This window comes from Apus apus, chromosome 25 (genome assembly GCF_020740795.1).
Source record: "Apus apus isolate bApuApu2 chromosome 25, bApuApu2.pri.cur, whole genome shotgun sequence".
NCBI classification, from domain to species: domain Eukaryota; kingdom Metazoa; phylum Chordata; class Aves; order Apodiformes; family Apodidae; genus Apus; species Apus apus.
This window is the reverse complement of record NC_067306.1, coordinates 4,962,954-4,987,649: the sequence shown is the minus strand read 5'-3', so window position 1 is coordinate 4,987,649 and position 24,696 is coordinate 4,962,954. Positions and strand designations below refer to the sequence as shown.

General features: G+C 51.2%; 1 protein-coding gene across 3 annotated transcripts in view; it reads left to right on the top strand.

Moving 5' to 3' along the window:
- Positions 1-24,696, top strand: part of MYO1D (myosin ID) — a 150,714-nt gene that overhangs the window by 94,055 nt on the left and 31,963 nt on the right. For 2 of the 3 annotated variants that reach the window (XM_051640305.1, XM_051640306.1), the window contains exons 20-21: positions 749-862; positions 6,446-6,600. In XM_051640305.1, the coding sequence (XP_051496265.1) occupies positions 749-862; positions 6,446-6,600 (269 nt within the window). The remainder of the gene's footprint in view (positions 1-748; positions 863-6,445; positions 6,601-24,696) is intronic. The other variant, XM_051640307.1, reaches the window with a different exon arrangement.

The window sequence follows — 24,696 nt, the reverse complement described above, 5'->3', positions numbered from 1 at the left end:
GGAATTGTTGGGTTTGTTTTTTTTTTAAAAAAAAGGAGTTTAGGGGTGATGCACCCAAAAAGCATGAGCATGCTACAAAGTGGAGCTTATTTTCATTGAATCATGGAATGGTTTGGGTTGGATGGACCTTAAAGATGATCTAGTTTCACCCCCTGCATGGGCAGGGACACCTCCCACCAGCCCAGGCTGCTCCAAGCCCCATCCAACCTGCCCTTCAACACTGCCAGGGATGGGGCAGCCACAGCTTCCCTGGGCAACCTGGGCCAGGGTCTCACCAATGCCTCGTGTCTGGACTGTCACAGGCCCTGATGACACCCTGATGACACCCTGTTGGGCTCTGTGGGCAGATATTCTGCATCATGCTTTTGGGGTGCCAAAGGCACATGTTTCATGTAGGACCAGCAGCCATCTGCCTGGGCTGGGTGGCTGCCAGGGGACAGGAGTATGGGGGTTGAACACTGCTGGGGGAAAGCATCTTGTCCTTCATGTCACTGAGATCCTGAACTCAGTGACATGTCCCAGGTTGCCCCAGCCCTACTTGATGATTCTGAGAATGTGGCTTCTCCATAACTCTGCATTTCTCTGTGTCACGTGGGATTAGAGGCTCCATCTTCCCTTTGCACTGTTTCAAGGTCTGTGGAGAAAACCTGTTTCAGCTCTGTGCAAATTTTGCCTGTTTTCTGCTGCAGGGCTTCCTTCTGCATGTCCTTGCAGTGACTGGTGGGACTGACAATGTCCTTCTTTGCAGGTCAATCGCTTCAATAAGGTGGAGGACAGAGCAATCTTCATCACTGACCGACACCTTTACAAGATGGACCCTATGAAGCAGTACAAGGTGATGAAGACCATCCCCCTCTATAATGTAAGTACAAGGACAGGAAAGTCTCATCTCAGGCTCTCGTAGTCATGGGCAGTGCAGCTACTGGTTAGCTTCATTTTCATATCCAGACAGTGGAAAAATCATAGAATCATGGAATGGTTTGGGTTGGAAAGGACGTTGAAGATCATTTGGATCCAACCCTTGCATGGGCAGGGTCACCTCCCACCAGCCCAGGTTGCTCCAAGCCCCATCCAACCTGCCCTTCAACACTGCCAGGGATGGGGCAGCCACAGCTTCCCTGGGCAACCTGTTCCAGGTCTCACCACCCTCACAGGGAAGAATTTCCTCCTCATGTCTCACCTCAATCTCCCTCTTCCAGTTTTCATCCATCCCCCTCATCCCATCCCTCCCTGCCCTTGTCCCAAGCCCCTCCCCAGCTTTCCTGGAGCCCCTTCAGGCACTGGAAGGTGCTCTAAGGTCTCCCTGGAGCCTTCTCTTCTCCAGGCTGAACACCCCAACTCTCCCAGCCTGTCTCCAGAGCAGAGCTGCTCCAGCCCTCCCATCATCTCTGTGGCCTCCTCTGGCCTCTCTCCAGGAGCTCCATGTCCTTTTTATGTTTGGGGCTTCAGAATTGGACCCAGTTCTCCAGGTGGGGTCTCATGAGAGCAGAGAAGAGGGAAAATCACCTCTATTGACCTGCTGGCCACACTGCTGGGGATGCAGCCCAGGACACAGGTGGCTTTATAACACCTTGATTTACAGTTAATATATTGAATGTCTTTATAGCAGTTTTAGTGCTATTATCTACAACCCTGATGCACCATGTTGGCTTTCAATTTCAGTGCATAAAATATAGGCTAAAACCTGAACTCCTGATCACACTTTCTTCTGCTCCTTCTTCTATTTTGATTTTTTATTTGCTATGCACTGCAAGATCTTGGCCCTCTAAGGGGGCCACCGTTTCCCAGCAGCTTAGGTCACAATTTCTGTGTCTCAAGGGGTTGGTTTGATCCTTCATGTCGTGTTTGAATATGGTGGGGTTTTTTAATACTTGCTCATGTTTAATGTAAATCTTACCAAAGCTAAATTTGGCATCACTGTGAGGGATCTGGCCTTTGGAGCAGAAGTTCAGCTGCCAGGGACAAAGCAGGAGATTAGCACTGGTAGGAAGAGGCAGAGAGGAAAAGCTCATCCTGGCTCTTCAACATCCTGGAGTGGGGATTCAGCTGCATGTTTGTTTTCCTCAGCCTGAGGATAATCACTGCTGTGATTATCTGCAACCTGCAGAACCTGGCTGGGTTGGCTTGGAAACGTCGTGCACAAATTTGTTGGGACATTTGCATTTGGAGAAGTAATACATCTGGCAGCTCCAGCTTGCTCAGAGAGCAGAGATGGGATTAGGGCAACAGTAAAATCTGATCTGCAGATGTGCAGTGAAGGATTAGCTCAGGCTGCTTCCTTCATGTTGGTTTTGTAGCTCCTCACCTCCTTGCTGGTCCTCCTGGTCTCCTGGTGAGACCCTGCACTTGGCCTTGTTGAACCTCCTGAGGTTGGCACTGGCCACCTCTCCAGCCTGCCCAGGTGCCTCTGGATGGATCCCTTCCCTCTAAGGTGTCAACTACCTTTGATGAAAGCTTTCTTTGGGAAATGCCTTAGTGATACATGTCAGCTCTGCTGGGCACAGCCTCTACCTCCTTCTCCTGCCCTGAGCTGCTGAGGAACAGCAGAAGATCTGCAGGGACACAGCAGGATGGCATCGTGGGCCCTGATCCTGCTGCTTTCCTGCTGCCCCCTCTCCGGGCTGCAGGAGGAGGGAGAGCTTGGGAGCAGATGAGATTCACATACAGCACATTAAATATTTGTATTTCTTTTGCTAGAATTTCTGAACTTGAACTCCAGCAATGCCCAGGGCTGTTTTGCAGATGGGTTTTTTTTCCCCTTTTGCTGTTATGTTTTATATTTTTTTACTGAGTGGTTTGAGTGTGCGTTGCCTGTCACCTCTGGAGCTGCTCTCCCATTTTCCTGCTGCCTCCTGTGTGGAGGAGGAGTTAAGCAGCCAATGAGTGAGCCAGATATTCCTTCCCTTTGGAGGCAAGAGAAATTGTTTCAGCTGATGGATTTTAAAGCAAGGAAATGATAATTACAGCAGTGGGGGGATCAGACCTGTCCTACTGCACTGCTCACCCTCCTGGTGTCCGGAGCACCCCACCAGCACAGCAGCATCCTCAGGGATGGGGTTGCCATGGAAATGTCACTGGAGACAGTCACCTGATGTCTGTTACCACCACAAACTTGTTTCTAGCTGAAGGAATCACACTCCAGTTCCCCAGCTCCTCTGGCTGTGGTGGCACAGGGGGGGTTGGGGTGTCACAGATCCCAGCTCTGTGCTCTGTCCTTCCCTGCCCTGCCTGAGGAATCTGTCACTTTGGGCACAGGATGACAAAGCAAGAGCTTTCCTTTCAACCCGGTCTCTTTGCCTGGCTTGAGATGCTGCTTGAGGGGATTTTCTGCGTGCAAGGGCTCTGGCAGCTGCCTCAGAAGTACCCAAATACAATTGGCTTTTTTGTTCTTACCTGGAGAGAAAAGAAACAGATAATGGCAGAAAGGAATTAAAAGGCAACTGAGCAGCAGAAAGGATCTTGCAATTACCTTTTCCACTACAGTGCTGAACACAACAAAGGCTGTTCTGTGGATGCTGAGCATTTTTTCCTCATCTTCAAGCCCAGCTAATATTAGTGTTTATAAATAGTGAGCTAAGCACCTTCTCTGAAAACATGTCTTTTGTGTTACAGTTACTGGTTCAGGCTTAGGCAGAGGGGAGAAACAGGAGAATGTTGAAGGGCTCTTGAACTTCTAACATGGTCCTGTTAAATAGTTAATATTTAAATAGGCTTTTCAAATCCAGAGATTTTCACTTGTTCATCTTTCATGCTCGGTGCACATTTAAAACCTCGATGGCTGCGGTCCCTGCGGTGCTGTTGTGCTCACAGGAGGTTAATTAAGCATGCAAATTAATTTTAAGGGACACTCTAAAGCCAGGCAGCTGTTAATGCCTGTGCACAGAGTGGAGCTTGGTCTTGAAATATTTCATAACCTCAAAATAGAATCATAGAATCATCCAGGTTGGAAAAGACCTTCAAGATCATCAAGCCCAACCACCCACCCTACAACCCCCAACCACTAAACCATCTCCTGAAACACCATGTCTGCCTGTTTGATGAACATCTCCAGGGATGGTGCCTCCCCCACCTCCCTGGGCAGCCTCTTCCAAGGCCTCACCACTCTTTCTGGGAAGAAATTGTTCCTAATATCCTGCCTGAACCTCTCCTGGTTCAACTTGACCCTGTTTAGTCTTATCCTGTCACTGGTCACCAGGGAGAAGAGCCCAACACCCACCTCACCACAACCTCCTCTCAGGGAGCTGTAGAGAGCAATGAGGTCTCCCCTCAGCCTCCTCTTCTCGAGGCTCAACAGCCCCAGCTCCCTCAGCCTCTCCTCATCAGACCTGTTCTCCAGACCCCTCACCAGCCTCTCTGCCCTTCTCTGCCCCCTCTCCAGCACCTCCATGTCCTTCCTCTACTGTGGTGCCCAAACCTGCACCCAGTGCTCGAGTTGCAGCCTCACCAAGGCTCAGTAGAGGGGCAGGATCACCTCCCTGATCCTGCTGGTCACACTGTTCCTGATGCAGGGGAGTCTTTTGTTGTTAATACATTTATAGAAGTTTTTCTTCTTGTCCTTTACCCTGGAGGCCAGATTAAATCCTAGCTGGGCCTTGGACCTTCTAATTCCTTCCCTGCAGAGCCTCACAGCATTTTTGTAGCCATCATGAGTGGCCTGGCCCTTCCTCCAAAGGCCACAGATCCTCTTTTGCTCCCTGAGCACCAGCCAGAGCTCCCTGTTCAGCCAGGCTGGTCTCACCTTGCAGCACACAGGGACAAACTGCTCCTGCTCCTACACCTTCAGGACTTCATCCTTGAAGAGCATCCAGCCTTCCTGAACTCCTCTGCCCTCCAGAAGAGATTCCCAAGGGATTCTGGCACCATAGGATGAACCTGTGTTGGGGATGTGCAGCTGGTAGATTTGTGCTGATGCCCTTTCCAGTGCAGCAGCAGATCATTTAGAAAGTTTTTTTTCCTTAAGAAGAGAATAAGGAGAGTTTCATTTCCATCAAATGGTGCATCAGGGCCTCTTGCTTTTAGGAGAATGTGGCTTCTCTCTGCACATCTCTGGATGCCTCAGAGGAGTCAAGCAGTGTTTCAGAAGACTGGGAACATCTACTGTTCTCCCTGCACTCATAATTCTTTTGACTTTCTCATTTTATTTTTTAGCACTTGTTTGCTAAGTGTTCTTGCCTCTTGAGGTTTCCTTTGCCACACTTAGGTTTTGTTTCCCCAGCACAGATTCCTTTTTTGCTTTTTCTAATATTCCTCTGAAGAGCTTGTGTACCCAGATTGCCACTCCTAAAAATATCCTGCTTTTGCTTTGTGAGATGATGAGGACAAAGCTTTTAATGTGCCAAGTAGCAGTTGCTCAACAGGCAAAAAAATCCCAAAAACCCAACCCAAAATCTGAATCCCAGAATCCCAGACTGGTTTGGTTTGGAAGGGACCTTAAAGATCATCCAGTCCCACCCCCTGCACGGACAGAGACACCTCCCACCAGCCCAGGTTGCTCCAAGCCCCATCCAACCTGCCCTTCAACACTGCCAGGGATGGGGCAGCCACAGCTTCCCTGGGCAACCTGGGCCAGGCTCTCACCACCCTCACAGCAAAGAATTTCCTCCTCATGTCTCACCTCAATCTCCCTCTTCCAGTTTTCATCCGTTCCCCCTTGTCCTCTCACACCCTGCCCTCATCCAAAATCCCTCCCCAGCTTTCCTGGAGCTCCCTGCCTAAATACTGGGACCATCCCAGCTTTGCAACTCATATTATTCATCAAGATGTCAGGACTTTCAGTACAAATCCTCCTTCTCACATGACCTGCTGTGTTTGTGAAGTTGCTGGCAGGTGTTGCCCAGAGCCACGAGTGCTGCTGGTTTCCTTGGAAAATTAAGATCAAAATTTTAAAAAAGCAGAGTTGTAGCTCTTCCACTGGGCAATGTGGTGCCATCCAGGGTGAGAAAACACTGGAGCCAGCTCCCCAGGGCAGTGGTCACAGCACCAACCTGCCTGAGTTCAAGAAGCGTTTGGATGATGCTCTCACGTGGGGTGATTCTTGGGGTGCCCTGCACAGGGACAGGAGTTGGACTCGATGATCCTGATGGGTCCCTTCCAACTCAGCAGATTCTATGATTCTATGAAAAGAAGCATCAGCTGTTCCAAATCCCACTGGGACACTCTTTGGTGGGTGGCCTGTGGTACTGGATGGCAAGAGGGCCCTGCAGTGCCATGGGAACATGCTGCTTCTGGCAGGGTTTGCTCAGAGTCAACCCAGTCTAGATGGTGACATTTCCTCACACCTTTGAGACTTCCAGAAAACCCCTGTGGTTTCAACCTGACTTTTTCAGGTTATGGGAGGACCTGCCATTGTCCTGAGCTCCTCTGTTAGAGACGTTGAGCGTGAGCGTGGCATCCTGCAGAGGAGACAGCTAGATGTGTCAACACTGCTCTTGCTTTCTCTTCACAGTTGGTAGGATTGAGTGTCTCCAATGGAAAGGACCAGCTCGTGGTCTTCCACACCAAAGACAACAAGGATCTCATTGTCTGTCTCTTCAGCAAAGAGCCCTCCAGCGACAGCAGGATTGGGGAGCTGGTGGGAGTCCTGGCAAGCCACTTCAAGAGGTCAGTGGTGGGGATGGGTTGGTTGAAAACTTACTCTGGTGTGTCAAATCAGAGACTTCCCCTGAAGTCATTTTGATACCAGTCTTGAGTTACTTCATATTACTGGGATACCAGAGCAACATTTCTTTTTCCTTGCTTTTTTGGGCCATGCTCTTTAGCTGCACCACTTTGCTTGCCCCTTCTGCCTTCCCTGGATGTGTTTCTTACACATGAGTGTCTGGGGACAAATCTCACTGAAGCTGCATCTTTGAGTGTGTCACAATAGCTCCTGGATGCTTTTACAGTCAAACTGTTGATACCAAATGAAGATAGAGCTGTTCCTTTCTCTGATTGCTTCCCCTGTCCCCAGGGTCAGCTGATGATTTGTTGCTTGAGCTGTAAAATGTCACCTCAGTCTCTCTTGCAAATCAATGTGCAAAAGGTGGTTTGTTGGTGGGCTGAACATTTAATGGTTATTTTGCATTGAGCTGCTTGTAGCTACAGCTGAGCTGGCCAGAATCATGTGGACAATTCTATGGTTCCATGATTCTATGACACCCCAGAGAGAGTTCAGGCCTGTCCTGACAAGCATCACAGCAGCCCCTGCATTTCAGGTGGTCACAAAGTTAACTCTGTAGAGGAAGGATGTGTGAGGTGAACAGACCCTCAGGGTCATTCCCTTGCTCCTCCAAACCAGGACTGGAGTAGCTCAGCACCACATCCAGCCCTTTGCCCTTCACCATGTTGTGCTCCATTTGGGACTGATAAAGAGGAGTCTTTCTAGGTGAATATCCAAACAGACCTACAAGTGGCAGGACAAGGAGGGTGACTTCAGGTTACATTAGGTCTCTGGGTAATTTTTTTTTTTCATTAATCCAAGAAAAGTGGGCAGGTTTGGGCACTTCTCACCACTCCTGTGTGAAGTCACTGTTGTCTGTGCTGCTGGAGGTGGGTGCTGAGTCCATCTGAGGTGAATTCCCAGCAGCAGCAGCACTCGTTTGGAGAAACCCAGTGCTGAAAAACAGCAGAAAACATCCTCTGGTTTTGTTTTTACCTGAATAGAATTGCAAAGGGGAAGGCTCAGGAGGTGCTGGGTGTGTAAAGGAGCACACTTCATTCTGGGAAGCCTGTGAAGTAGCTGGAGTTGGCTCATGTCTGGCATGTTTTGAACACAGGTGACACCTTCAGAGAGCTGGGGCTCCTTAGCAAGCCTCTGATGTTGGGAAGAGCTGTGGAAGTGTTGGTTCCCCTCCAGCTCCTCCGGGCAGTGCTCAGGCTGCCCTGGGTTGCTGTTCTTTGCCTTGGGTGTTGCTACCCAGCCTTTGTGTCACACTTAGCTCAGGATGAGGCACATGTTCTTCGTTTTAAGACAGTCTGGTTTGTGGCCATCAGTCTGAAAGATTGTACCTGTCATGGAAAGGGATCAACTTGATTTTCAACTCCTTGTCTTGATTTTAACAACGACATTTTTACCTTTTAAAAGAATTCATTCTTATCTAATCACTGGCTGGAGGAGGATGACAGTTCAGTGCACTCACATGCTGGTTGATCTTCACTTAAAACAATATTAGCAATTTTTCACTGCTTCAAGTGACAAATCTCAGCCCAGCTGCTTGACTGAGAGAGCTCTGATTTAGAAGTCCCTTTTTCTCCACCATCTAATAAAACTTACTGGTTTAATGGTAAGGCACTGGTTTAATGTGCAGGAACAGCTCCTGTTTATCCTGGGCTGCACCAAAAGCAGCAAGGCCAGGGAGGGGATTGTCCCCCTTTACTAGGTTCTCTTGAGACCCCACCTGGAGAACTGGGTCCAGTTCTGGAGCCTCCAACAGAAGAAGGACATGGAGTCCAGAGGAGGCCACAGAGATGATCCAGGGGCTGGAGCAGCTCTGCTCTGGAGCCAGGCTGGGAGAGTTGGGGTGTTCAGCCTGGAGAAGAGGAGGCTCCAGGGAGACCTTAGAGCAGCTTCCAGTGCCTGAAGGGGCTCCAGGAAAGCTGGGGAGGGACTTGGGACAAGGGCAGGGAGGGATGGGATGAGGGGGATGGATGAAAACGGGAAGAGGGAGATTGAGGTGAGACATGAGGAGGAAATTCTTCCCTGTGAGGGAGCTTCATGGTCCTTAAGCCTCTAGAAGACATCTCAACTGATCAGTCCAATGTACTGGAGACTCCTGGCTGGACTTCAGAGCTGGACTTCTCCAGAGCAGACCTGTTTACAGCCAGTTCCAAAGCACTAGTTGCTTTTACTCTCATTCTCTTGTGGCTTCTGCACTGCATGTGTCACCTCCTGTGTCCAGCCCTCCCTGCAGCCTGGAAGTGTCATGATCTGAACACTGTGGATTATAAAGGCTGCTCAGATGTCACCACCAAAGGTCCCTGAGACCCATCCTTTATTTCCAAGCCCTGTGTCCTGTTATGTTTATTGCCTGTGCTAACACACACGTGGTATTTTCTGTCTGCCTTGCTGAGGCAGCTCAAATCCCTGGGTGCTGCTGCTCCCTTCCATGCCTTCTGCTCCCCTAATCCCCACATTGTCTGCACCCACAGCCCCTGGTTTCCTTCCAGGATTGCTGAAGGGGGAGTTAAAAGAACAGTAGAAAGCAATCCCTGCAGAACTCCAGCAGAAAATCACTTGCCTGGGGGGAATTTTGTCTTTCCCTTTGTGCTTTGAGACCCACCAGCCAATTTGAGTCCTTAGTGTGCACTGGATTAATTTTTCTCTAGTTCTGGGTTCTTAAGCTGGCATGCCTTGGAGCCACTGGTGTTGGCACTGCTGGGCTACTGACCAAGCAGTAATTCATAAAAATGGATCTCAGACTCCTCCCCTGGGCTGGAGGCTCCATGAGAGCCTGTTGCCCTGCTCTTATCCCACACAGAGCTCCCTCTGGCTTGGCACTGAGGTGTCTCCAGGAAAACACCAAGGTGTCTTCCATTCCTTGCCTTTCCTTTTGTGTGCCTCAAGTACTGTCACTTGGCTCCATCTGTGCATTTTCTCACATTAGCTGAGATGGCAGCAGTTTGGTTGGGAGCAGAGAGATTTGGGTGTTGGACTTGGTGTCATGTGCACGTGCATCATGTGAGGGTGATTCAGGAGTGAGGATGTATAATTTATACACTCATCTGGAAAAAGTGGGGGCAATATGTGTCTGTACATATATTGATAGGTGCATTCTTTGCTGTGAGGGTGGTGAGAGCCTGGCCCAGGTTGCCCAGGGAAGCTGTGGCTGCCCCATCCCTGGCAGTGTTGAAGGGCAGGTTGGATGGGGCTTGGAGCAGCCTGGGCTGGTGGGAGGTGTCCCTGCCCATGCAGGGGGGTGGATCTAGATGATCTTTAAGGTCCCTTCCAACCCAAACCATTCTATGATATGATTGTATGAACTTGATAACCTCACCCCTAGGAAGGACCTAAGAAACCAACCCAACCCCCCTTTTACACAATTTATGGCTCTTCTGTTGTTCTTTGACAGTGGATCTAGAGCTTAATGTTTGAGTTCAAGTTTTAAAGCTCCTGCTGGAGAAAGAAAAGCCAGGCTGCAGAGTCAACCTCACAGCATAAAACTGAGGGACATCACTTTAATATACTGAGCCTGGAATGTTGCTCTCCTTAGAAATTCTCCTTTGCCAGCTTGTAATTCTGCTGCTGTGTTTCCTACCCAAAAATCAGAGTGAAATAAATGCTTTGTTTGTTTTCTCCCTGGCTCTCCTCTTTCTTGTGCCAAATCCTTCCATCAAACTGTGTTGGGTTGGTTTTTTTTTCCCCTGTAATAGGACAAAGATTTGCATAAATGTAGTTAGGATCATGTTTGTGGTTGGTTTTAATGCCTTGGCTTTGTTTCAGTCCTTCAGATCCTTAAATCAGGTTTGATTTGCTGGTGCTTAAACGTGGCTTTTTTTTCTCCCCCCCCGGTTCAAAACAGATGCATTGAGAATGATCTGAGGCAAATTTCCCTCTAAATCTGCTTTGTTCATGAAATGAGGCTGAAACCCGTTGCTCCTGCCTGTAGCTTGGCAGTTCCATGGGATAATTTATTACCCAAATAGGAGGTTTTAGTGCTAAATGAAGTGAGGGAAAAAAAATATAGAGGAGATTGTTGCTGTGAATTCCTCGATTTCCACTTCTTAGCCAGTCTTGGTGTTGGCTCCAGGGTGGCAAACCCTGCTGATGTGTCTGGTCTCAGAGATGGACAAGCCCATGACTGGTCCTCTGCCACCTGTCCCACCTCACCTGTCCCCACATGGTGACTCCAAGGGCTCTGGTGTCCTGCACCCACCCCTCTGCTGATGGTGGGGATGGGCTGTGACCTGCTATTGGGGCGTGGGTTGGAGCTGCCAGGTTGGAACTGGGGGTTTGCAGGCACTGGGCATCAGCTGGAGACAAGGAGGTGAGGGGAGACCTGCTGGCTCTGCAGCTGCCTGAGAGGAGGTTGGAGCCAGGGGGGTCGGGCTCTGCTCCCCAGGAACAAGTGACAGGAGCAGAGGAACCGGCCTCAAGTTGTGCCAGGGGAGGCTGAGGTTGGAGCTTGGGAACAGTTTCTCCCTGGCAAGGGTTGTCAGGGCCTGGCCCAGGCTGCCCAGGGCAGGGGGGAGTCCCCATCCCTGGAGGGGTTTCCAAGCCCTGCAGATGGTGCTGAGGGACATGGGGCAGGGGTGGCCTGGGCAGGGCTGGGGAAGGGTTGGGCTGGATGATCTTCAAGGTCTTTTCCAACCAGAACAATTCCATGATTCTGACTGTGTCCAGGGCTGAGTAGCATCCATCAGCTGATGGGGTCATGCCCCAGATGGTTTCTCCCTGGGAAACACAGAGTTTCTGTCCAGTGCTGATAAGGACCAGTTCAGAGCAAAGCCCCAACCTGATGGATCTCCTAGAAAGGAGAATTTCTGCTTCTTTGAGATGCTATTTTTAAAACCTTGTGTTAAAGTGGTAAAGAGAGTGAGTTGAGATTTGGGACTGCATCAAGGGCTTCTCCTGCAGCACTGGCCATTACCACAGCTTCTCCTGCTCTCCACCACCCTCCTGTGGAGCCAAGTGTTCCATTTGCATCCTCAGAGTCTGTGAGGAGTTCCTGCTGAAGCTCCGTTCAGCAGAGCCAGCTGGAGCTCAGACATCCCCCCCAGATGTGATCCAGCTGGATCATGCCTTTGTGTAGCAAAGGCTCCAGAGGACAACCCTGACATGGACCATGTTGTTCCTTATCCCTGCTGTGCCAGGAGCTGTGCTGCTGCCTTCAGACGCTGGGGAAAACAGAAAACACTTCCACGTTAGAAAATGTCACCTCAAAGAATCTGACCTCAAAAAGTGCTGCTGGTACCAGGCTAGTGGGGCAGGTCATCTTTCCAGCTGTAAAGCCTGGAAATGATCAAAGGGACGTGCTGGTTTGCCTGCAAACCCAGGGGTTTTGAGGCAGAACATCACGTCCTCAGAGAGATGTGCGTGGGGAGAGGCAGCAGAGACAACTGCTGCTTGGAGGGACTAAATGAGCTCAGACCTGAGCAGTGATGTTTGAAAGGCTGCGAGGAGCTCCTGCCATCACCATCCTTTAGTGCTTCAGTCAGTGGCTCCAGCTCTTATCTTGCCACCCAGCTCGAGCCTTCCAGTGCCCAAAGGGGCTCCAGGAAAGCTGGAGGGGAACATCTGACAAGTGCTTGTATCAAGAGGACAAGGGGGAGTGGATGAAAACTGGAAGAGGGAGATTGAGGTGAGACGTGAGGAGGGAATTCTGGAGTGTGAGGGTGGTGAGAGCCTGGCCCAGGTTGCCCAGGGAAGCTGTGGCTGCCCCATCCCTGGCAGTGTTGAAGGGCAGGTTGGATGGGGCTTGGAGCAGCCTGGGCTGGTGGGAGGTGTCCCTGCCCATGAAAGAGGGGTTGGAACCTGATGATCTTTACAGGTCCCTCCAAACCCCACACATTCTATGATTCCATTAAATCCACTTGGCATAGAATCACATCCTGCATCTCTCCACGTTCTCCAGCAGCAGCTCCATCTAAACCCCCATTTCCATGCTGGGAGACCAGGGAGCAGCTCTGCCTTCCTGGAGGTGCTCGTTGTGGTGGTGGTGGTGGATGTTCCTACAGCTCTGAGCAGCTCCTCTCAGAAGCCTTCCCCATCTCAGAGGTACCAGGCTGGTCTCAGAAAGTCAACACCCATTTCCCCCAGGCTGTGCTGCATGAATCCTGTTCTTCTCTGGCATTTCTCTCAAATAAGGGCTCCAGTGGCTGACAGCAAAATAAAACCAGCAACAAACCAACCAAAAATTATTAAGAAAAGATCCATCATGGTCATATTTCCTGGTGACCTACTTAAAATCCTCTTTCCTCACCCTCAGTGTGTGTGTGAAAATGCTGGCTGGCTTGCAGCCTCCAGGGAGTTGCAAGCAGGATGGTAATGAATGCAAAATGTGGCCCCTCATTTGGTTAAATGATCATTTCTGAAAAGGCACGTTTCTTTTTTTATTGCATCATGTAGACTTTTTTTTTTCTTCCCCACCACCCACTCAGGATGTATCATTCCCATTTTGGGTCTCCCTGCTCAGAGGGTTTTGTGTTCTGGTTGCAGGTGGTGCTGTTGTTTGAAGAGATGCCATTAAACCATAGGATGCCTTAATCTTTTCAATTTTGGGTAATTTTTTCTTGAGGAAAATGAGGCTTCTGTGTCCTGGGGCCTCTGAGCTGTCTTGTCAAAGGCCTGTGTTGAGCATCATCTTTTTCCTGATGAAAATGATTTGATTGAGATGATTATTGAACAAGTGCTTTATACCTACTCTGGTGTTGTTTTGTAGGGTTCTTGGAAATGGGTTTGAAGTCCAGGGTAGACAGTCATAGAATCATAGGATGGTTGAGGTTGGAAGGGACACTAAAGCTCATCCAGTCCCACCCCTGCATGGGCAGGGACACCTCCCACCAGCCCAGGCTGCTCCAAGCCCCATCCAACCTGCCCTTCAACACTGCCAGGGCTGGGGCAGCCACAGCTTCCCTGGGCAACCTGGGCCAGTGCCTGTCCCTGGGATCAGCACTGTTGCAGGTCTCAGGCTGTCTTGTTCCCATTTGTTGTCTTTACAAATTCATTTACTGGAAGGCTGGGATGTTTCCATTTGCTCACCTGTGCACTGGGCTGGGGCTGTTTAGGCAGAAAGGAGGTAGTTACACTGGTACCCACAGAGTCACAGAGTGATGGGGTTGGAAGGGACCCCTGGAGATCATCCATCCAACCCCTGCCAGAGCAGATCCCACAGGAACACATCCAGGAGGGTGGGAATGTCTCCAGGGATGGAGACTCCACCAGCTCCCTGGGCAGCCTGTCCCAGGGCTCTGCCACCCTCACAGCAAAGAAGTTTGTCCTCATGTTCAGCTTGACCCTCCTGGGCTCCAGTTTGTGCCCATTGCCCCTTGTCCTGTCCCTGGGCACCACTGGGAAGAGTCTGGCCCCATCCTCCTGCCACCCCCTGGAGATATTGATCAGCACTGAGCAGATCCCCCCTCAGCCTCCTCCTCTCCAGGCTCAACAGCCCCAGCTCTCCCAGCCTTTCCTCACAGGCAGATGCTCCAGCCCCCTCAGCATCTTGGTGGCCCTAAACCATCTTGTTTGGCTGCTCGTGACTGCATCCTGTGACTGTGGGTAGGGACAAACTGATCCCACCTTATCACAGAATATCAACAGGATGGTGTAGAGACATGGAAGACAGCCCAGTTCTGGGGTGGGATGTTGTTTCCCTCTTGTCCCTACAGTAGGTGACAATGACAATGGAGATGGGAGGAGCAAAGGTAATTAGCTCCACTGGTAAAACCACTCAGTATCTATGGAAATTAATTCAGTTTCTGGCTCCAGGGCATCAGCTTAAAATTAGACTTTAAGTAATGTTTTGTCCTCTTCTAAGCAGTGAGGAGGAGCTGGTCAGGATGGAGCAACAACCAGGAGAACAGTTTTGTGCTGCTGGAGGTGCTGAGAGCTGACTCAGGAGGAGGAACCTCATCTCCTGGTGCCAGTCCTTAGTCACCGGCCTGTCCCGGGGGTGGGACAGCTCCTGCTCTTCATAACATGAGGTAGAAGCCTTTGGGGTGGGTGTCACTGCCTCCTGATGGACATTGGGGTGCACGTGCCTGTTCTCAGGCAGGAGGAGCAGGGCGCCGGGGTCCTGGCCGCTCTGCCCTGCGGCGCTCGCAGACCAGCAGGAGATGAAGAGGATTAACTGGAAGAGCTGCCAGAAAATCTCTTGCCCCAAAACATGACTCACTGGAAGGCAGAAAATCAAGATGACAGTGAGGAATATTGCCTACCTGGCCCTGTGTCCACAGGAGTTAATCTGGGCAGATCAAATGGAGCATTTAAAAGCACACGGAGCAGCGGTTGGGAGGAACAGGCTCCTGTGTTGTTGACCAAAGTCTTTGTTACAACCAGTGGGGTTTTGATGTCAACCATCTTCAGGTAGACACCCTGACCCCCTGGCTGCCTGTGCTCTGGTGCCTGGGTTCACCTTCAAGTGCACACAGAGCATGTTCCTCGTTAAGCAGCCCTGATCAGCAGTTGTGTCTTATCTCCTTATCTTCTTTAATTTCACTTAATCTTCCTGAACCTTTGATATAAATTAATATCCTCAGTCCACAGGGTGCTTTGCATAAAGCATTTTTACATATAAATGGCACAATATATCCTGTAACAGAGCTGTGATTCATAGGCTATTACATGTTCAATCTTAGATGGAAGGCAGCTAACTAATTTATACAAAGTAATTAGATTCTGGATTAAATGCACAAAAGATTTTTTTCCCCCCCCTCCTTCTTGTTTTTTTCTTGTGTGAACTCAGCTGAGCTGATCTTGGAGAAGGGGAGAGTGTTCTTTCTTCTCCACCACCCCATCCAGGTACCTGCTGGACAAGCTAAGGGAAGATTTCCAGGGTTGGCTCCATCCTCTTGCTGCCTTGAGCCCTTCCAGAACCTGCTGGTTTGCAGTCAGGCCTGGGGGAAACTGTTGCTTCTCACAGAAATATGTTGTGCTTGTGTTTGTGCAGATCACTTGGATAGTTTAAGATGTTTTATAGAGTCATAGAATGGTTTGGGTTGGAAGGCACCTTCAAGATCATCTAGATCCAACCCCCTGCATGGGCAGGGACACCTCCCACCAGCCCAGGCTGCTCCAAGCCCCATCCAACCTGCCCTTCAACACTGCCAGGGATGGGGCAGCCACAGCTTCCCTGGGCAACCTGGGCCAGGGTCTCACCACCCTCACAGGGAAGAACGTCCTCCTAAAATCTCATCTCAACCTCCTCTCTTTCAGCTTGAAACCCTTCCCTGTGTCCTGTCACTCCCTGCCCTTGTCAGAGGTCCCTCCCCAGCTGAAGGTGGTTCCAGCCCAGGCTCCATCCCTCAGCCTGGAGGTGCAGCTCAGAGGGATTGGGAGGCTGAGCCTGTTGGCCCAGGGGACAACCATGTCTGACCCCAGCTCTTCAGGCTCAGCAGTGCAGGTACCAACCCCCCAGACCTGTCACATCCCAGCTGCAATTTCAGGAACTCCAGCTCAGGCTCCCCAGCCAGCCTGGCTATTTTTAACTTGGTTTCCCAGGGAAACAGGGTTTTTATGTGGCTGCTGCATCCTCAGATCTGACAGGGAGGGAACAGGGTAGCAGAGATCATTCTGAGTTTTGTGAAAAAACACTCGTTTTGATTAAAGAGACAAACTCTGTGATCTCTGTGCAGCCCAAAGCCAGGCAGTCCAGCTGCCTCTGGCCTCTCTGCCCTCTGAGAAGAACCATCACAGCATGGAAATGTAGTGTGGGTGGGAGGGAAGGGTCCTGAGGGACCAGGCAGGCGTGTGAGGAGATCAAGGCATGATTTGTTTGTGGCTTGGTGCGGTTTTTAGGAAAACAGGCTGAGCATCTTGCTGGATGGTTTTAATCATAGAATCATGAAGGTTGGAGGGACCTTAAAGATCATCCATCTCCAACCCCCCTGCCATGAGCAGGGAACCCTCCCACCAGCCCAGGCTGCACAAAACCTCCTCCAACCTGGCCTTAAAAACCTCCAGGGCTGGGGCATCAACAACCTCCCTGGGCAACCCATCCCAGTTCCTCACCCCCCTTAGAGTGAAGAATTTCTTCCTAATATCTCACCTCAATCTCCCCTCTCTCAGTTTAAAACCATCACCCCTTGTCCTATCACTGTCTTCTCTGATGAGGAGTCCCTCCCCAGCTTTCCTGGAGCCCCTTCAGGCACTGGAAGGTGCTCTAAGGTCTCCCTGGAGCCTTCTCTTCTCCAGGCTGAACACCCCAACTCTCCCAGCCTGTCTTTTGGGGTGCCCTCCAGCCACGTGCAAGCCATGGCAGCATCTGCTGAATGGATCTTTCTATTTTGATTTTTTTTTTTTAATATAGAAAAGGGGGAAGGAGAGATGTTTTGGTGCCTGAACCCAGTGCTGCTCTGCCCTTCACAGCTACGTGTGAGATGGACACGCAGGCATGGGGGGCACTTGGTGTTGGTTTCCAGATCCAAGCAGGGACACTTCCCTCCCGGGAACTTTTGAAGAGGGTAAAATGGGTGAGTGAAAGAATCAGGACTTGGTCACCTCAGCAGCACACGTCCTGTTTTGCCTTGTGGAGTGTGTCACTTTGAAGGTGACATGGGAGGGAACCTCATGTTTTCCAGAGTTATTCCACACCAGGTGCATCCCAGCATAGGACCAGCGGTCGTGGCTCCACTCGAGGTCAGGTTTTGAAGCAGACTGAACTAGTAGACAGGAGTGGAGTTAATTTTCCTAAGCAGAGATGTTCTGTGCCATTTGTAAATGCCTTGTGACATGTCAGGAATCCTTGTAGGGCTGATAGGTGGGACACAGGACCTAAAGGACACCTGTGCCTTTCTGCAGGGGCAGCTGGAGGCAAGGGGCTGTACCCCAGGGCCTCTGAAGTGGTACAAGAAAACTGTGTTTAGGACCTTAATTCCACCATCCACCTTCAAATCTGAGCAGATGTCTCCACTAGTAGTAGCTGATACTGCTTTGGGCCAAGTGGGGTAGGGATGGCAGTTCCAGAGTGTTCATCAGCTGCTTGTGTTTGCTTCAGCTGGACAATTGCAGTTTGGAGACGTGTGTGTTTGCCCAGCTGCTGGTCTGGGTTGAATTTGCCTGAGACTGGAATTAGTTTTCTTTGTAATAAGGATTTACATGAAGGTTTTGAATGTTAATAGTCCACTTGTGCCTCTCCTACAGTTCCACTGGTCCTGTAGCTTGCAAATTGGCCAGGAGAAATGATGAATGACAAAACAAAGGACCAGGACTCATGTGGGTGGGCTCAGAACAGGACAGAAAAATCAACCTGGAGGGAGCAGGCTTTGAAGAAAGCTCAGAGCAGCCCTGGTGCCTCCATGGGACTGAAGTGGGACTGAAGGGACCAGCTTAAAGCCAGGCTGTGCTCAGGTACACATGTAGAAGCAGGGGATGTTGGGGATATAAAATCACTGACTGGTTAGGGTTGGAAGGGACCTCAAAGCTCACCCAGTCCCACCCCCTGCATGGGCAGGGACACCTCCCACCAGCCCAGGCTGCTCCAAGCCCCATCCAACCTGCCCTTCAACACTGCCAGGGATGGAGCAGCCACAGCTTCCCTGGGCAACCTGGGCCAGGCTCTCACCACCCTCACAGGGAAGAATTTCCTCCTCATGTCTCACCTCAAGCTCCCTCTCCCAGTTTTCATCCATCCCCCTCATCCCATCCCTCCCTGCCCTTGTCCCAAGCCCCTCCCCAGCTTTCCTGGAGCCCCTTCAGGCACTGGAAGCTGCTCTCAGGTCTCCCTGGAGCCTTCTCTTCTCCAGGCTGAACACCCCAACTCTCCCAGCCTGGCTCCAGAGCAGAGCTGCTCCAGCCCTGGGATCATCTCTGTGGCCTCCTCTGTGTCATGTCATGCTTGACAGTGAATAACAAGGGTCTCCCACTGGGGTGAAGGTACATGCTGCAGCTGGAGGCTGAGTAGCTGAGTAATTGCACAGTGAATAATTAGTGTTGATGACTCCTTTCTGTGCTGGGGGCTTCAACTTCATTTCCCTTGTGTGTGCATCAAGCTGGAGAGGAGAGCTGCTGCTGGTGGCAGCTTGGCAGCAAATCTGCCCCTCTGGAGGTCCAGCAGTGTCTGTGTGGTGGGACCAGCAGGGTGAGGTGGATGGAAGGTCACAAGGTGTTGGGAGGCCAGTGTGTGCACAGGGACTGGTTTAGGTGCTACAGGAAACAGAGGAGGGAAGGGGTGTGAGCTGTGAGGGGCCTTGATGCAGATCTAGAGGTGACCAAGGCAGGGTCATCACTGTTATTCCTGTCTTGTCTGTTGTCACCTATTTAAATAAAATGAAAGTGCTTTTGTATTTATAAAATTGGAGATCCCTGCTATGGTTAAGGACTTTGAGGTTATACTCAAGGATGTTACCATCTCTTCTAGCTGTGACTGCCAGGCCTGAGCTGCTTCTCATCCTGCCACCTGGCCTGGAGCCTGTTCCCAACACCAAGGAAATCTTCTCTTAATGGCTTTGCTGCTCTTTACCCCTGTGCAGATGGGCCACACTGTGCCATGCTCCTGAGAGCTAGAGGGAGGACATGGGAAGGATCCAGTAAGTCACTGGAGGTGTGTGACTGTGGAGGTGCTAAAATGCCAGGAATTCTTCTAAGCCTCCAGTATTTCATACAGGAAAGCTGGGGAGGGACCTGGGACAAGGGCAGGGAGGGATTGGGTGAGGGGGATAGATTGAACCTGGAAGAGGGAGCTTGAGGTGAGGCATGAGGAGGGAATTCTTTGCTGTGAGGGTGGTGAGAGCCTGGCCCAGGTTGCCCAGGGAAGCTGTGGCTGCCCCATCCCTGGCAGTGTTGAAGGGCAGGTTGGATGGGGCTTGGAGCAGCCTGGGCTGGTGGGAGGTGTCCCTGCCCATGCAGGGGGTGGGACTGGATGGTCTTTGAGGTCCCTTCCAAACCAAACCATTCCATGATATGAAGGACAGAGTGTGAGTGGTGGGATGGCCACCACTGACCTAATTTTTGGGTTTGGTGGTTTGTTGTTGTATTATTTTGTTTAAGATTTAGTAAAAGAGAAGAGCTTTTTGCCCATCCTGTTGGCTTCCAAGGGCTGTTCTGTTTGCAGGACCCTGCTCCCTGAGAAGCCAGCTTCCTTTGGCATTGGTTGAAGAATTCAACCAAATTGAGCTTGGTGCAAACCTGAGTGCAGACTGGGAGGACCTTTGCCAGCAGTGCAGCTGTCCTCTGGTCTCCCAGCATTTTTCTTCCTGTAGGTGTAAATCAGCTTAAAGTCTTTGTCCTGAGGAGGAACCTGAAGTGTTTGTGGGTGTTTCCCATCAGGTGCCAGGGGCTGAGCACTTGCAGTTAGTGCAAGAGTTGCAGGTGCAAGAGTTTCTGCTGCAAAACCTGAGATGATTTTCTGTGCTTGCAAAGTTATTGGGCTTTAATTTGATTTACCCTGTGTTTTGCTTTGTTGTTGCTGCTGGGGAGGTTCCTGAGCTGCTCTGGGACAGCCCCACCAACAGGGATCCACCAAACCCCAGCAGACACCTGAGAGCCACGTCCTGAGCTGGGACTGGCAGGGCCTGCTCATGCTGGGCTGGGGGATGCTTGGAAATGAATTCACTCTCACTTGAAAATGGATTAACCCAGAGTAAAAACATCCCCAGTCCTGGGACAGAGATGGTTTATGGATAGTAAGGAGAGAAGGGAGTGAGTTGAAAGCCTGAAAAAGCCACGTTACAGGTGAACATTGCATTGATTTTTTACTCTGGGAGGCTGTGCCTTCCCACAGAGGTGTCCCAGGCTCCCAGTGGGCACTCCAGCAGCAGGACTGGGTCCTTTTCTTTTCAATCCCACCCCTGGTGGTGGAACAGCCAGTTCCTCCTGTCTCTGCTCATCCTCCCCCAACAACCTCCCTGGCAGGGAAAGGTGTGTGTGCTTGACAGCAGCCAGCAAAAGGACACAGAAGGGTTGGGGTTGAGTAGCCCTTCCATCAGTGAGGTGTTTCCTTGGGTATCTCCAGCAGTTCCTCTTTCATTTAGTTTATTTATCAGTCATCTCTCCCTCTGTCAGCTTCAGGGGTGGAGTGGGGACAGGCAGAGGGACTGTACCAGGTAACCAGCTCAAACACAAAGTTGTTCAAAAGGCAAACTTGCATTTCCTCTTGCACTCCCAACCACCAAAATATTACAGGCGAGTGGAGGGGAACAGGGGAAGAAGAAGGTTGAATATACCACAGGTTTTGGAGTTTTTTAACAAGAACTTATTTTTAACTGTAAAATTTCAGGGGAAAGTTTGGGACTTTCCTCTGCCCTTACCAAAGGTCAGCTCCCCTCCCCAGCAGCCCTTGGTGCCAAACTCTGCTGCAAAATCCTGCTTCCAGCTGGAGGCTTTGCCAGTCCCACCGTGTCACACAGAACCTCAGGGTGGTGGGGTTGGAAGGGACCTCTGGAGATCATCTACTCCAACCTGTGCCAGAGCAGGACCCCCTAGAGTAGATCCAGGCATAGAGTCACAGACTGGTTAGGGTCGGAAGGGACCTTAAAGATCACCCAGTCCTACCCCCTGCATGGGCAGGGACACCTCCCACCAGCCCAGGCTGCTCCAAGCCCCATCCAACCTGCCCTTCAACACTGCCAGGGATGGGGCAGCCACAGCTTCCCTGGGCAACCTGGGCCAGGCTCTCACCACCCTCACAGGGAAGAATTTCCTCCTCATGTCCAACCTCCATCTCCCTCTTCCAGTTTTCATCCATCCCCCTCATCCCATCCCTCCCTGCCCTTGTCCCAAGCCCCTCCCCAGCTTTCCTGGAGCTCCTTCAGGCCCTGGAAGGTGCTCTCAGGTCTCCCTGGAGCCTTCTCTTCTCCAGGCTGAACACCCCAACTCTCCCAGCCTGGCTCCAGAGCAGAGCTGCCACACCACTCCCCTGTGCCACAGAAATCCATGCCATCACAGCCATGTCTATATAAAAGGTGTTTTCTCAGCCCCACATCCATCCCTGGGTGCATCTCCCCACCTCCTGCTGCTCCTGGGAAGGGCTGTGTTCAGCCTGAGCCCCACTGCAGGCAGAGCCTCCCCTGGGGGGCACTGGGTTAACGAGATGGGTTTCATTAAACTGCAGTTCCTTTGTGTCTAGACAGGCCATGAATGCAGGTGGTCCTTTCCAAACAGACTCAGATCTGCTTTCTCAAGGTACTTGCCCAGCTAGAATCTCCCTAAATATGCATCAAGTCCCAAGTCACGTCTTCCCAGATTCCCAGGAGCAAAACACACCAGAATGTTTAAACAGGAGCTGGATAAATTTTTAAACAAAGGTAGGTGATGAAATGAAGGTGTGGAAAGAAGCAAATTAGATCCCTGATGTGTAGCTGCCCTTTCTCCAGCTTCTGAGGCATCTTGGTGGCTAATGAGCTTGATTGCTGTGTCAGCTGAAACACCTTCAGAGGCTGGTGCCAGCGGGTGTTGTCACTGGGGATGGCAGCAGTGGCTGGAAGAGCTTGGGTTGTTGTCAGGCTGCAGGGCCTGTCTGTGTGTGTAGTTATGCTGAGCAGTGGCTGCTGGCTTGTCCAAGTCATGAATGTCAAACAAAAAGGGAAATAAAGAGGGGGTTGTTCTGCAGAGTTGAAAGGCAAAAGGCTTTCACCAGCCCCTGATCCCTTCACGGCTCCGACAGTGGCCTTTGTCATCCCCAGGGAGCCACACCAGCTTTCCCTCTGCCACCTGGCATCAGCATCCCAGCTGATGTTTGCCTGCCTGGGACTTCATAGGATCATGGAATGGTTTGGGTTGGAGGGACCTCAACGATCACTTAGATCCCACCCCCTGCATGGGCAGGGACACCTCCCACCAGCCCAGGCTGCTCCAAGCCCCATCCAACCTGCCCTTCAACACTGCCAGGGATGGGGCAGCCACAGCTTCCCTGGGCAACCTGTTCTAGTGCTTTAATACCCTCACTGGGAAGAATTTCTTCCTGATGTCTCACCTTAATCTCCCTCTTCCAGTTTTCATCCATCCCCCTCATCCCATCCCTCCCTGCCCTTGTCCCAAGCCCCTCCCCAGCTTTCCTGGAGCCCCTTCAGGCACTGGAAGCTGCTCTAAGGTCTCCCTGGAGCCTTCTCTTCTCCAGGCTGAACACCCCAACTCTCCCAGCCTGTCCCCACAGCAGAGCTGCTCCAGCCCTTGAGTCATCATGACTTGAAGACCAATGTCTGATTCCATTTCTTCTCCTAAGATGCAGGACAGTTTTATGATCAGTTTGGGTTCCTGTTCATTCCTGTACCTGATTCATACCAGATGGGCACTAGGAGGGGGTTATAGGGAGGAATTTTATTCACAATTACACTGTGTCCTGCCTGGCTGTGGCTCGTGGTGCTTGCTCTGAGATACGGAGCAGAAGGGGACATTTCTGAAATGGTTTAGAAAATGCTTTTAAACAATTTACTGTTGATCTTACCCTATACCTTAGATGATGATACAGAATATCAAGAAATCTGTTAATTAAATGCACAAGCTCTTTTCCAAAGGGAGGAGGAGATGGAAAGGGAAGTGCCTGGAATGCAGGATCTGTGGAAGGTTCCCTTTAGTGGGCTCAGTTCTCCTGAAGTTTTGCTTCCCTCACCTGCATGTAGGAAATTCCAGCATCATCTCTTCTCTCTCCGACTGGCCTGGGATCCCCACCCCTTTTGGCATCCCTGGGAGGTTGGTTGCCAATGATGTGTTACTGCATCTTGAGTTCAAAGGAACTGGGTTAATGAGCACACAGCAGAAAGTCAGCCATCCAATTATACTGGTGCTTGTTTGCTGCCTCCTTGATTTCTCATTTCATCAGTCTTTGATCCTCATGATGCAGACAGTTAAATACAGCAGCCATGAGCAGAGAAAGAACCGTGGTGACCTGACAGGCTAAATGGCCTTTTGGATAATGTGCTCTTCAGATGAGGGCAGAGGCTGTCTGAGAGTGAGGTGGGGAAGGGAGGAGACCAGAAATTAGTGGCTCCCCAGTTCCAGAAGGACAAGGAGCTGCTGGAGAGAGTCCAGCCCAGGGCACTGAGATGCTGAGGGGGCTGGAGCATCTGCCTGTGAGGAAAGGCTGGGAGAGCTGGGGCTGTTGAGCCTGGAGAGGAGGAGGCTGAGGGGGGATCTGCTCAGTGCTGATCAATATCTCCAGGGGGTGGCAGGAGGATGGGGCCAGACTCTTCCCAGTGGTGCCCAGTGACAGGACAAGGGGCAGTGGGCACAAACTGGAGCCCAGGAGGGTCAAGCTGAACATGAGGACAAACTTCTTTGCTGTGAGGGTGGCAGAGCCCTGGGACAGGCTGCCCAGGGAGCTGGTGGAGTCTCCATCCCTGGAGACATTCCAGCCCTCCTGGATGTGTTCCTGTGGGATCTGCTCTAGGGGATCCTGCTCTGGCAGGGGGTTTGAACTAGAAAATCTTCAGAGGTCCCTTCCAACCCCACCACTCTGTGACTCTGTGATCCTTAAATCCTTGGGTGCTTCAGCAGGCTGGGAAATGTCAGCAGCAGAGTCAGAGGAGCAGGGGCTCGGGAAGGCTGCTGGGAAGGACAGCTCAGTCCTCGGGGATTATCACTGATGGAGTCAGCTGTCAGGCTCCAGAGCAAGATCCTGAGCTGGGGCTTTTGTCTGGAAAAGCAGGAGCAGGGAAGCAGGATTGGAGCCCTGCTGGTGGACAAGTAAAGCTGGAAAAGGAGCTGCTCTGGCATCGGGTGGGTGATGGCACCGGCCTCTGGAGCAGAGCAGGGATGTGCTCTCCATCTGTTGCTGGAATAACACGTGCCCCAGCACAGACCTGACCCAGGAGTCAATCCTTTGCTTTCAGGGTGTTTAAATATTCATTGAAAGAGCATCTTCTACCAGCAACTGGAGAGAGGCACAAATATATCAGGGAGTTTCAGGACAGCAGCAGCATCCTCCAGCAAACTGCCCTGCAGCGTCCCTGCCCGGCCTGCCAGAGATCCTCTGCTGCAAGGTTGGCCCCAGGAGTGTTTAGCAAAGGAGTGCCAAAAATCTGGGATGCAGAGAGGAACAAACAGGGAGCTGAGGCTGCTTGTCATTATGAGACAAGCTGCCCTTGCTGCCAGGCTGCCTCTCAGCTCCTGTGCATGGCTGGGAAAGGGCT